This window comes from Mesoplodon mirus (assembly GCF_964341445.2).
Source record: "Mesoplodon mirus genome assembly, chromosome: 8".
NCBI classification, from domain to species: Eukaryota; Metazoa; Chordata; class Mammalia; order Artiodactyla; family Ziphiidae; genus Mesoplodon; species Mesoplodon mirus.
The window spans coordinates 38,328,675-38,343,281 of NC_138984.1; the positions used below are offsets into that span (position 1 = coordinate 38,328,675).

Sequence of the window (14,607 nt, forward strand, 5' to 3'; positions counted from 1 at the left end):
AGAACAAAGCTGGAGGCATAACCCTTCCAGACTTCAGACAATACTACAGAACTACAGTAATCAAAACAGCGAGGTATTGGCACAAAAACAGACATATAAACGGAACAGAATAAAGAGCCCAGAAGTAAACCCACACAACTATAGTCAATTAATCTTTGACAAAGAGCACAAGAATATGCAATGGAGAAAAGACAGTCTCTTCAGCAAGTGGTGTTGGGAAAACTGGACAGCCTCATGTAAATCAATGAAGTTAAGACACTCCCAAACAACATACACAAAAATAAGCTCAAAATGGCTTAAAGACTTAAGACGTGACACCATAAAACTCCTAGAAGAGAACATAGGCAAAACATTCTCTGACATAAATAGTAGCAATGTTTTCTTAGATCAGCCTCCCAAGGCAATAGAAATAAAAGCAAAAATAAACAAATGGGAACTAATCAAACTTATAAGCTTTTGCAGAGCAAAGGAAGCCATAAACAAAATGAAAAAACAGCCTACAGAATGGGAGAAAATATTTGCAAATGATGCAACCGACAAGACCTTAATGTCCAAAATATACAAACAACGCATACAACTCAATAACAAAACAAACAAAAATCAAAAAAGGGGCAAAAGACCTAAATAGACATTTTTCCAAAGAAGACATACATGTGGCAAACAGAGAAATGCAAATCAAAACTACATTGAGGTATCACCTCACACTGGTCAGAATGGCCATCATTAAAGTCTACAAATAATAAATGCTGGAGAAAGGGTGCGGAGAAAAGGGAACTCTCCTACACTGTTGATGGGAATGTAAATTGGTGCAGCCACTGGAAAACAGTATACAGGTTTCTCAAAAAACTAAAACTAGAGTTGCCATATGATCCAGCAATCCCACTCGTGGGCATATATCTTGAAAAGACAAAAAGCTCTAATTCAAAAAGATACACGCACCCCAGTGTACATAGCGGCAACATGTACAATAGTCAAGACATGGAAACACTATATATATATATACACATATATATATATGTAGTCCATTTATATATATAAATGGAATATTAATACATAGTCCAGTTATATATATAAATGGAATATTACTCAGCCATTAAAAAAGAATAAAACAGTGGAGGAGGAGACCTTCAAGATGGCGGAAGAGTAAGACGTGGAGATCACCTTCCTCCCAACAAATACATCTACACGTGGAACAACTCCTACAGAACACCTACTGAATCTGGCAAAAGACCTCAGGCCTCCCAAAAGGCAAGAAACTCCCCAAGTACCTGGGTAGGGCAAAAGAAAAAAGAAAAAACAGAGACAAAAGAATAGGGATGGGACCTGCACCTCTGGGAAGGAGCTGTGAAGGAGGAAAGGTTTCCACACACTAGGAAGCCCCTTCACTGGCGGAGATGGAGGATGGGCGGCGGGGAAGCTTTGGGGCTATGGAGGAGAGCGCAGCAACACGGGTGCAAAGGGCAAAGCGGAGAGATTCCCACACAGAGGATCGGTGCCGACCAGCACTCACCAGTCCGAGAGGCTTGTCTGCTCATCTGCCGGGGAGGGCGGGGCTGGGAGCTGAGGCTTGGGCTTCAGTTGGATCCCAGGGAGAGGGCTGGGGTTGGCTGCGTGAACACAGCCTGAAGGGGGCTAGTGCGCCACAGCTAGCCGGGAGGGAGTCCAGGAAAAGGTCTGCAACTGCCTACGAAGCAAGAGACTTTTTCTTGCCTCTTTGTTTCGGGGTGCATGAGGAGAGGGGATTAAGAGCGCCGCTTAAAGGAGCTCCAGAGATGGGCACAAGCCACGGCTATCAGTGCGGATCCCAGAGATGGGCATGAGACACTAAGGCTGCTGCTGCAGCCACCAAGAAGCCTGTGTGCAAGCACAGGTCACTATCCACACCTCCCCTCCCAGGAGCCTGTGCAGCCCGCCACTGTCAGGGTGCCGTGATCCAGGGACAACTTTCCCGGGAGAACGCACGGCGCACCTCAGGCTGTTGCAATGTCACACTGGCCTTTGCCGCTGTAGGCTCCCCCCGCATCTGCACCCCTCCCTCCCCCCGGCCTGAGTGAGCCAGAGCCCCCAAATCAGCTGCTACTTTAACCCCATGCTGTCTCAGCAAAGAACAGATGCCCTCAGACGACCTACACACAGAGATGGGGCCAAATCCAAAGCTAAACCCCTGTAGCTGTGCGAACAAAGAAGAGACAGGGAAATCTCTCCCAATAGCCTCAGGAGTAGTGGATTAAATCTCCACAATCAGTTTGATGTACCCTGCATCTGTGGAATACCTGAATAGACAAGGTATCATCCCAAACTGAGGCAGTGGACCTTAGGAGCAACGATATATATTTTTTCTTCCTTTTTCTCTTTCTGTGAGTGTGTATGTGTATGCTTCTGTGTGTAATTTTGTCTGTATAGCTTTCCTTTTACCATTTGTCCTAGGGTTCTGTCTGCCCTTTTTGTTTGTTTGTTTGTTTGTATAGTTTTTAGCACTTCTTATCATTGGTGGATTTGTTTTTTGGTTTGGTTGCTCTCTTCTTTCTCTCTTTTTTTTAAATTACATTTCAAATTTTTTTATTTTTAATAGTTTTAATTTTAATAACTTTATTCTCTCTCTCTCTCTCTCTCTCTCTCTTTCTTTCTTTCTTTCTCCTTTTTATTATGAGCCATGTGGATGACAGGATGTTGGTGCTCCCACTGGATGTCAGGCCTCTGCCTCTGAGGTGGAAGAGCCAAGTTCCAGACATTCGTCCACCAGAAACCTCCCAGCTCCACGTAATATCAAATGGCGAAAGCTCTCCAGGAGATATCCATCTCAACGTCAAGACCCAGCTCCACTCAATGACTAGCAAGCTACAGTGCTGGACACCCTATGGCAAACAATTAGCAAGACAGGAACACAACCGCACCCACTAGCAGAAAGGTTGCCTAAAATCATAATAAGGTCATGGAAACCCCAAAACACCACCAGATGCAGACCTGCCCACCAGAAAGACAAGATCCAGCCTCATCCACCAGAACACAGGCCCCACCAACAGGAAGCTTACAAAACCAACTAAACCAACCTTAGCCACTGGGGGCAAACACCAAAAACAACGGGAACTATGAACCTGCAGCCTGCAAAAAGGAGACCCCAAACACAGTAAGTTAAGCAAAATGAGAAGACACAAAAACACACACCAGATGAAGAAGCAAGGTAAAAACCCACCAGACCAAACAAATGAAGAGGAAATAGGCAGTCTACCTGAAAAAGAATTCAGAGTAATGATAGTAAAGATGATCGAAAATCTTGAAAATAGAATGGAGAAAATACAAGAAATGTTTAACAAGGACCTAGAAGAACTAAAGAGGAAACAAACAATGATGAATAAGACAATAAATGAAATTAAAAATTCTCTAGATGGGATCAATAGCAGAATAGCTGAGGCAGAAGAAAGGATAAGTGACCTGGAAGATAAAATAGTGGAAATAACTACTGCAGAGCAGAATAAAGAAAAAAGAATGAAAAGAATTGAGAACAGTCTCAGAGACCTCTGAGACAACAGTAAACGCACCAACATTCGAATTGTAGGGGTACCAGAAGAAGAAGAGAAAAAGAAAGGGACTGAGAAAATATTTGAAGAGATTATAGTTGAAAATTTTCCTAATATGGGAAATGAAATAATTAATCAAGTCCAGAAAGCACAAAGAGTCCAATACAGGATAAATAAAAGGGGAAACATGCCAAGACACATATTAATCAAACTATCAAAAACTAAATGCAAATAAAAAATATTAAAAGCAGCAAGGGAAAAACAACAGATAGCATACAAGAGATTCCCCAAAAGGTTAACAGCTGATCGTTCAGCAGAAACTCTGCAGGCCAGAAGGGAGAGGTAGAACATATTTAAAGTGATGAAAGGGAAAAACCTACAACAAAGATTACTCTACCCAGCAAGGATCTCATTCAGATTCGATGGAGAAATTAAAACCTTTACAGACAAGCAACAGCTAAGAGAACTCAGCACCACCAAACCAGCTTTAAAACAAATGCTAAAGGACCTTCTCGAGGCAAGGAAACACAAGAGGAGGAAAACACCTACTATAACAAACCCCAAACAATTAAGTAAATGGTAATAGGAACATATATATTGATAAATACCTTAAATGTAAATGGATTAAATGCTCCAACCAAAAGACATAGACTGGATGAATGAATATAAAGACAAGAACTGCACATATGCTGTCTATAAGAGACCCACTTCAGACCTAGGGACACTTACAGACTGAAAGTGAGGGAATGGAAAAAGATATTCCATGCAAATGGAAATCAAAAGAAAGCTGGAGTAGCAATTCTGATATTAGACAAAATAGACTTTAAAACAAAGACTATTACAAGAGACAAAGAAGGGCACTACAAAATGACCAAGGGATCGATCCAAGAAGATTTCACAATTGTATATATTTATGCACCCAACATAGGAGCACCTCAATACATAAGGCAAATACTAACAGCCATAAAAGGGGTAATCGACAGTAACACAATCATAGTAGGGGACTTTAACATCCCACTAGCACCAAGGGATAGGTCATCCAAAATGAAAATAAATAAGGAAACACAAGCTTTAAATGATACATTAAACAAGACACACCTAATTGATATTTATAGAACATTCCATCCAAAAATAACAGAATACACTTTCTTCTCAAGTGCTCATGGAACATTCTCCAGGATAGATCATATCTTGGGTCACAAATCAAGCCTTGGTAAATTTAAGAAAATTGAAATTGTATCAAGTATCTTTTCTGACCACAACACTATGAGATTAGATATCAATTACAGGAAAAAAATCTGTAAAAAATACAAACACATGGAGGCTAAACAATACACTACATAATAACCAAGAGATTGCTTAAGAAATCGAAGAGAAAATCAAAAAAACCCTAGAAACAAATGACAATGAAAACACGACGACCACAAACCTATGGGATACAGAAAAAGCAGTTCTAAGAGGGAAGTTTATAGCAATACAATCCTAACTTTAAGAAACAAGAAACATGTCAAATAAACAACCTAACCTTACACCTAAAGCAATTAGAGAAAGAAGAACCAAAAAAAACCCAAAGTTAGCAGGAGGAAAGAAATCAGAAAGATCACATCAGAAATCAATGAAAAAGAAATAAAGGAAACAGTAGCAAAGATCAATAAAACTAAAAGCTGGTTCTTTGGGAAGGTAAACAAAATTGATAAACCATTAGCCAGACTCATCAAGAAAAAAAGGGAGAAGACTCAAATCAATAGAATTAGAAATGAAAAAGGAGAAATAACAACTGACACTGCAGAAATACAAAGGATCATGAGAGATTACTACAAGCAACTATATGCCAATAAAATGGACAACCTAGAAGAAATGGACAAATTCTTAGAAAGGCACAACCTTCCGAGACTGAACCAGTAAGAAAGAGAAAATATAAACAGACCAACCAATCACAAGCACTGAAATTGAGACTGTGATTAAAAATCTTCCAACAAACAAAAGCCCAGGACCAGATGGCTTCACAGGTGAATTCTATCAAACATTTAGAAAAGAGCTAACACCGATCCTTCTCAAACTCTTCCAAAATATAGCAGAGGGAGGAACACTCTCAAACTCATTCTACGAGGCCACCATCACCCTGATACAACAAACAGACAAAGATGTCACAAAGAAAGAAAACTACAGGCCAATATCACTGATGAACATAGATGCAAAAATCCTCAACAAAATACTACCAACAGCACATTAAAAGGATCCTACACCAGGATCAAGTGGGGCTTATCCCAGGAATGCAAGGATTCTTCAATATATGCAAATCAATCAATGTGATACACCATATTAAAAAATTGAAGCAGAAAAACCATACGATCATCTCAATAGATGCAGAGAAAGCTTTTGAAAAAATTCAACACCCATTTATGATAAAAACCCTCCAGAAAGTAGGCATAGAGGGAACTTTCCTCAACATAATAAAGACCATATATGACAAACCCACAGCCAACACTGTCCTCAATGGTGAAAAACAGACACCATTTCCACTAAGATCAGGAACAAGACAAGGTTGCCCACTCTCACCACTATTATTCAACATTGTTTTGGAAGTTTTAGCCACAGCAATCAGAGAAAAAAAGAAATAAAAGGAATCCAAATTGGAAAAGAAGAAGTAAAGCTGTCACTGTTTGCAGATGACATGATACTATACATACAGAATCCTAAAGATGGTACCAGAAAGCTACTAGAGTTAATCAATGAATTTGGTAAAGTAGCAGGATAAAAAATTAATGCAGGGCTTCCCTGGTGGTGCAGTGGTTGAGAGTCCGCCTGCCGATGCAGGGAACATGGGTTCGTGCCCCGGTCTGGGAAGATCCCACATGCTGCGGAGCAGCTGGGCCCGTGAGCCATGGCTGCTGAGCCTGTGCATCCGGAGTTTGTGCTCTGCTCTGCAGCGGGAGAGGCCACAACAGTGAGAGGCCCGCGTACCGCAAAAAAAAAAAAAATAATAATAATAATAATAATAATGCACAGAAATCTCTTGCATTCCTATACACTAATGATGAAAAATCTGAAAGAGAAATTAAGGAAACACTCCTATTTACCACTGCAACAAAAAGATTTGAATACCTAGGAATAAACCTACCTAAGGAGACAAAAGACCTGTATGCAGAAAAGTATAAGACACTGATGAAAGAAATTAAAGATGATACAAACAGATGGAGAGATATACCATGTTCTTCGATTGGAAGAATCAGCATTGTGAAAATGACTATACTACCCAAAGCAATCTACAAATTCAATGCAATCCCTATCAAACTACCAATGGCATTTTTCACAGAACTAAAACAGAAAATTTCACAATTTGTATGGAAATACAAAAGACCCTGAATAGCCAAAGCAATCTTGAGAAAGAAAAAAGGGCTGAAGAAATCAGGCCCCCAGACATCAGACTATAGCACAAAGCTACAGTAGCTTTTTACAAAGTACAGTACAGTAATCAAGACAGTATGGTACTGGCACAGAAACAGAAATATAGATCAATGGAACAAGATAGAAAGCCCAGAAAAAAACCCACACACCTATGGTCAACTAATGTATGACAAAGGAGGCAAGGACATACAATGGAGAAATACAGTCTCTTCAATAAGTGGTGTGGGAGAACTGGACAGCTACATGTAAAAGAATGAAATAGAACATTCCTTAACACCATACACAAAAATAAACTCAAAATGGATTCGAGACCTAAATGTAAAACTGGACACTATAAAACCCTTGGAGGAAAATATAGGAAGAACACTCTTTGACATAAATCACAGCAAGATCTTTTTTGATCCACCTCCTAGAGTAATGGAAATAAAAACAAAAATAAACAAATGGGACCTAATGAAACTTCAAAGCTTTTGCACAGCAAAGGAAACCATAAACAAGACGAAAAGACAACCCTCAGAATGGGAGAAAATATTTGCAAATGAAGCAACAGACAAAGGATTAATCTCCAAAATATATAAACAGCTCATGCAACTCAATATTAAAAAAACAAACAACCCAATCCAAAACTGAGCAGAAGACCTAAACAGACATTTCTCCAAAGAAGACATACAGATGGCCAAGAAGCACATGAAAAGCTGCTCAACATCACTAATTATTAGAGAAATCGATATCAAAACTACAATGAGGTATCACCTCACATCAGTTAGAATGGGCACCATCAGAAAATCTACAAACAACAAATGCTGGAGAGGGTGTGGAGAAAAGGGTACCCTCTTGCACTGTTGGTGGGAATGTAAATTGACACAGCCACTATGGAGAACAGTATGGAGGTTCCTTAAAAAACTAAAAATAGAATTACCATATGATCCAGCAATCCCACTACTGGGCATATACCCAGAGAAAACCATAATTCAAAAAGACACATGCACCCCAATGTTCCTTGCAGCACTATTTACAATAGCCAGGTCATGGAAGCAAACTAAATGCCCATCGACCGACAAATGGAATGAAGAAGTGGTACATATATACAACGGAATATTACTCAGCCATAAAAAGGAACGAATTTGGGTCATTTGTTGAGACATGGATGGATCTAGAGACTGTCATACAGAGCGAAGTAAGTCAGAAAAACAAATATCGTATATTAACGCATATATGTGGAACCTAGAAAAATGGTATAGATGAACCGGTTTGCAGGGCAGCAATTGAGACATAGATGTAGAGAACAAACATGGACACCAAGCGGGGAAAGCAGTGGGGTGGTGGTGGTGGTGTGATGAATTGGGTGATTGGGATTGACATGTATAGGCTGATGTGTATAAAACTGATGACTAATAAGAACCTGCTGTATAAAAAAATAAATAAAATAAAATTTAAAAATTAAAAAAAAAAAAGAATGTGCTTTGCCCACTGCTGGGTACATGACAGAGGCGGATCAATTTCTTTTCTCACCTTGCCACTCACACCAGCATTTCAGCTTTGACGGTGCCCTTACCCAGCCCTGGACACTGTGCTCCACAATGCTGTTCTCTGTACTCCCACAGGCCTTTGATCATAGTTCACATACCACTTACCCTATTTTGTATGTATCCTATTTATTATAAGCAATTTAGATGTAATTATTTTGAGTAATTAGTTTTTTCTCTCTTTCTAGATTAAAAACACGTCAGTGACAGAGGTTTGATCTTGTTCATCTACTTATCTCTCACTGCATATAGTATTATGTACTGAACATAATAGGAACTCTATAAACGTGTACTACGTTGAATTGTATAATTTTACATGTTTTATGCAAGTTTTAAAATAAAAAAACGTTTTGCTTTAAGGATTAAAAGACTTAGGAGAACAGAGAACTACCATACTGCAAATACAGTATAGCCCCCTAGCACCCAACACGGGTCTTGAAATATACAGTCAGTGTTCCCTAAATTGTGTTGATTAAATTGTGTGTCACAGACTGCACACCTAGTATGGTGAATACAGTGTTCAAAAATAAGTGTTTTTAGTCAAAAAAGACTTGGACAAAAGAGATGTCAGTAATAGCTACTTAAACCCATCATTACTACTGGAAAAAAATGCCCAAAGAAGATCAGTTCTAATGGTATTGAACAGCAAAATTATTCTGCTCTGGAATATGAGTTTTAGTTATAGGTTTGTAGTCTCTGTTTCCAAAGAAACTAATACCTGAGAAATTGAGCTTAAATTGTATGCACAAATGTATAATGACTTTTAGGATGCTTTACCTGAACTGTATTCAATGAAAATAATTACGTTTCCCATTTTATTTGTGGTAAATAATATAAAGAGCTAATGTTTGAACAGATTAAAAATTAAATACATAATAATTTTTAACTATTTATCTTGAAAGTAAAAAAACCAAACTTTTATAATAGAGAGTATGAAAGTTATTACTGAGGTAACTTTTAACAGTCGTTGCTGTTAATTCTTTAAAAATATATGTCAAAATGGTTAAGATCATGACCTGCTGTCAGAGAGACACCCGGGTTACATCTATAGCTTTAGACCTTGACCAAATTACTTAACCTCCATATCTCCATTTGCTCACCTGTAATATGAAGATAACAGGAGCATCTATTTGAAGGGTTGCTGTAAAAATGAAATGATTAAATGATACTGATTGTAAAGCACTGTGCCTGGCACCAAAGTGAGGCCTTGATAAATGGTAGCCATAATCATCATCATTATTACAGAAGTTAACCTAGTTGTAATTATTTAGAACTTGGTTATATATTTTATATACATAAAATATGTGATATCGGCGAGATATGTAAATAAATCGCAGCTACCTTCTGGCAATATATTTTACGAAGCAGTCTTCTTCCAAAGGAGATCCCAAGGCGGCTAGAGCCACTCCAGCCAAGTGGCACAGTCCTCACCCCTCGGGAGCGTGGGTGGCTCTGTGGCGGGCCGGCTCCCCAGGCTGTGCGGCGGCCGCGCGGTGCTCAGCGGGCGCGGGCCTAGGGCGGGCGCCGGAGCCCGGACGGCGCGGCGGGCCCCGGACAAGCCTCCCGCGCCGCCCCGCCCGCTCGGCTGGGATGAGTGACGGCGACAACAGGTGCGGTGCGGCGCGGCGTCCGCGGCTTCTCCGGAGCCCCCGAGTTTGGCGCGTCAGGCCCCCGGGAGTCAGACTTTGACTCTGCAAACTGGCCTCCTCGCCCCGCACCAGCCTTCCGAAGTCGCCCCTCAACAGGCTTCTTGCACCTTAGTGAAGCCTGAGGTCACCTCCACCTCTCGAAACCCACCAGTCCCAGAGGCCAACTTTTCTCCAAAGGGGAGAAGGAAAGGCGTGAAAGGCGTGCGGTGCATGGAACTCTGCATAACCGTTCGCTCTCTCCTCCCCAGCCGTCCGAAAACAGGCGAGAGTGGCTCCAGAAGGGAGCCCTCGCTCCGCACACCCCACGCCCGCCCCGACCTGCTGTACGCTCTGCCCCTGAGACGGCCCAGCTCGGCGACCACTGGCCACCGCCGAAACCCGTCCGTCCGCGCCCCTCCCCGGGTTGCGGCGCCCGCCCGCACCGCCGTCCGCCGCCCTAGGCGACGCCGCCTGCCCCTCCCCACACACCCCCGGGTGGCAGGTTCAGGCCCCGGGTCCGAGTCTGCGGCCCTGCAACTGCCACCAACGCCGTCGCCGCCAGGGGGAGAGTCTCCGTCGGGAAACGTGGTGTTGCTTCCTGGGTGTGAAGGTGCTTTCAAACTTTAGGTTTCTGTTCCTTTCCCCCTGGCTTTTGAAGAACAGAGAGGAAGATGGAGGCCGAGTCCGGGGCGGTGAGTAAGGCGGTCAAGGCCCGGGGTCCTGGGCTCCAGGGTTGTGGGGAGAAGGAGCAATGTGGACTCCGTCTGTGAGGGGCTGGAAGGGCGAGTCTAGAGCCTGCGATTTTGTCGGGAGGTAACGTGGTCAGGGAGCCCCATCGACTGCCGCGAAGAGCGGCCCGCCTGCAGGCCCCGTCGGGTTGTGTCGCGGGGTCGCAAAGGTCCGGCCACCGGGGCTTGGACGGGGTGTAGATGGGCTGGGAGACCTCGGCAGCGACCAGGAGGCGGTGGGTGGCTGGGCCCTGTGCACCAGGCCGGGTCCAGGTTAGAGAAACAGCTTTCCCGCCGAAATTAGGCTCGCTGCGTCTTTGACGCTCACTCCCACCGGACTCCGCCCAGCCACCCCCATGAGGCGTTGCCCCGGCGGCTGATGCCTCCTCTCCTCGACTGGTCAGCGGGGACCAGAAGGCCCGAGAGACCGGGCGGGGGCGGGGCTGGGTAGCGGGTACCTGTGCCCAGGTCGGACTGGAACCTCTAGCACCAGGTGCGCGCCCAAGCCAGACAGGGCTGGGCGGGAGACCACTTAGGACCGAGGGGCTGCAGTAACGTGCCGCCGCGCCCCGCACGGCGCCCCGCCCGGCGTCCGCCAGCAGCCAATCAGCGAGCGCCACGCGAGGCTCGCAGGGCAGGCAGCACACTAGGCCGGCGTCGGTGTCGGTGCCGTTGAGGGTTCCCGCCACTGCTGCTGGCGGGTTTGCAGGGCAAAATTTCTCACTGGCTAGCTTTCTTTTCCCTCCCTCACTTTGGTGGGGAGGGGGTGGATCCTCGAGGCAGTGATCAAGTTCACGATGACCCGAGAGAACCCAAGGGAGTTGTCGCCTTGGCCATTTCCCCCAGCGCCTCAGCTTTCTGGCTTCGGAGGGGAAGGAGCACGCAGGCCGTAACTGCAACGGTTAGCCCGCTCTTTTCCTGTTGTCTTTGTTGGCAAAGTAGATGATAGATTTCGAGGTTAATTTTAGAGGGGAGGAGGCAGTGGGGGCACATTACTTTGGAGGAAATTTTAAATAAACTAGTACAAGAAGTTTTACTAAGGACCCTTACTTCTAACCCCAAAACAGCACCAATCTAAGTGATTTTCATACGTTTGCAGAATTATTGCCAGCAGAATTTGAGGCTTTCTTAATTAACTCAGTGAACCGCTAACATTCTCTGAGGAACTTAAAGATCGTATCTACCTGAGCCTTGTTACTACCAAGATTAAAATATTTTCTAGGCTTTTATTCATGTTGTAGTCTTCAGCCCACAACCTAAGGGTTGGCATATCGTGAGCAGGAAGAAATTATTCATTTATTCATTCGTTCAACAAATATTTATTGAACACATGCTATATATGGTCCCTACTTTAGATGCTGCAGTGAACAAAACAGGCAAAACCCTCTTCCTTCTTTCTTGAACATTACATTATAGTGGAAAGAGACAGACAACAAACATAATAAGTAAATTACATGGTATTACATGTTGGTAAGTGGTAAGGAGAAAAATAAAACAGTTGGAACCCACAATAGAACAGGAGTCTTAGAAAATGAAGAATGAAGTGAGTGATATGTAAAAAGTTCATGTTTTTCCTTCCTCGGTATCATTTAACTGATTTCTCAAGATTGGAAATAAAGCACTCTGTTCCCTTCCATTCACGTCATTCCTCTCTTAATGAAAACTAATGGAATTGACTTTTATTTAAACAAATTTGGAACAAAAGAGTTCATCCATTGAATTCATTTTGTTTTTAAGAAGAGAATTTCATGAAGATTGATTTTTTTTTTAACTTTGCAAATAGGTAATGACTACATTCTGTAACCCGGCAGAGAGAAAAGATTGTATCTACCAGAGCTGTTCTATTATCTCTAGCAATACAAATCCACAGTTGAAAAGTAAAACTAAGTATCCCAGAATCATCCAGTCTGGGCACTACGTCTTACAAGTACAGTGACTGAAGTTACAAATAACGTCCAGATGCCCAGGGAGGATGCTGTTAGGATTCCCAGTTTCTTTAATTGGCAACTACAACATAGCAATTATTAAATATGAGGACTCTGTGGTTTAAGAGATGTTTTTATGAACTCCCTTACTAGGGAGTGTTTTTCCCCCTTAAGACTAGATGGAGAATAGAGCCCAGAAGGTCCAGCCTATAGCCCCATAGTCACTACTGGCCTAGTCATTTCTCTGTACATCTTGCAGAGATTAATTTAGGGATTATGGTTTTATTGGCCAATGAAGTGAAAGGAGAGCAAATGTGAAAAAGAACAACTCCATTATCTAAGTTGGAACTTCATTTTCATGAATTTGTTTCTCAGAGAATTTAAATCATCAACTCCAAGCTTTCTGAAGCACTCATTTAGGATCTCAGAAGTCTGTTTCATTTTCCCAGAAGGAGAATAATTAGCAAGTTCTTAAATTGGTTTCTCTTTAAAATTCTATTCTCAAGCCTTGTTTTTCTTCAGATGTACCTGAGGAGTCTACTATCTTGCCATTGTGCAAAGGTGTATATGTTAATATATATTTATTAAAATCTAAATTAGGTCCCCTGACTTAGAATTGTGAACATATGAATATGAGCTCAATTCTTTAGCATAAAGAAAAAATTAGTATAAAAATTTTAGTATAAAACTTTATACCTATGAGTTATAGGTATACAATTTTTTTTTTTTTTTTTACTAAATCGGTCCACTTTTCCAATTGCCAAGTGCATTTAAAAAATTTGACTTTAGAGTTGAAAAACTGTGAACTTGTGTCGGAGTCTGTTTACTTGTCAATTCCCTTTAGCCAAAGACCATCACAAATTCACCTACAGTTTATTAAAGTTGGATCTTCTGAATTAACAACAAAGAAGAACATACACCATGCAGCCTCTCAGCAAGAAGGTGTTAGAAGAACTTATTATAGGATTTAAGCTTATATTAAGCACTTTTTAGAGAGGATTTAATGAAGAGGGCTTTACTCTGAAATACGTGTTGTCAGGAAGTGGGAGTAATTCTATGATTGGGTATGTTAATTCTTACCTAGGAGACAAAAATAGATTGAAGCTAAAGCTGTGATTGATAAAGAAGGAGTGGTCTTATCAGGCAGGATAGAAGGATGTTTGGTCATTCTTGTGGTTTGGGCAATGCCTTTGTTTTTGTCAATGTACAGATATGTTTATGGAGTGATCTTGTTTTTATCTTCATCCATCACAATCACAGAGGAGCCTTGCCTGATGTTGGTGTTCTGTTAACAAGAGAACACCACAGCCTAGCTGTGAGTTCCCGGCCAACTCCTAACACCAGGGCCTAGTTGGTTGTGCCAGGCCAGCTGCTAGCTGTCCAGGGTTACTCTTCTCTTTTTCACACTTCTTTTTGAGTTTAATATTCCTCCTTAATGCTTATAATATTTAAATAGTACAGTTAATAATAACTAACATATGTATGTTTAAATAATATATTTAAGATTTAAGATCGTCTCTGTAGAGGAATGAATTCTACATTTCTTATATTTTTGTTGCCCCCAAAAGTTATTAGCTCTAATTATAATCTTCATAATATTAGCATAAAATTAAAGTCTGAAATACTACATTTTGTCAATGACTTCTTTTTGAAGGATATATGCTTTCATCCTGCATCAAAACTTATACCCAGTACTAAGAGTTTAAAAGAATTTTATTTTACAGCAAACATCAAATCAGATGCAAACAGATTCATTATCTCCATCCCCTAATCCTGTGTCACCTGTGCCTCTGAATAACCCAACGAGTGCCCCAAGATATGGAACAGTGATCCCTAACCGCATCTTTGTAGGAGGAATCGACTTTAAGGTACCT

At 41.8% G+C, this 14,607-nt stretch overlaps 1 protein-coding gene across 1 annotated transcript in view; it reads left to right on the forward strand.

Annotated features, from left to right (window-relative positions):
* Positions 1-10,751: 10,751 nt before the first annotated feature.
* The window catches only part of BOLL (boule homolog, RNA binding protein), a gene marked incomplete at both ends in the record, with an annotated part of 62,251 nt that continues 58,395 nt past the window's right edge, over positions 10,752-14,607 (forward strand). Inside the window, 2 exons of the mRNA XM_082630935.1 lie at positions 10,752-10,772; positions 14,458-14,601. Coding sequence (XP_082487061.1) covers positions 10,752-10,772; positions 14,458-14,601 — 165 coding nt within the window. The remainder of the gene's footprint in view (positions 10,773-14,457; positions 14,602-14,607) is intronic.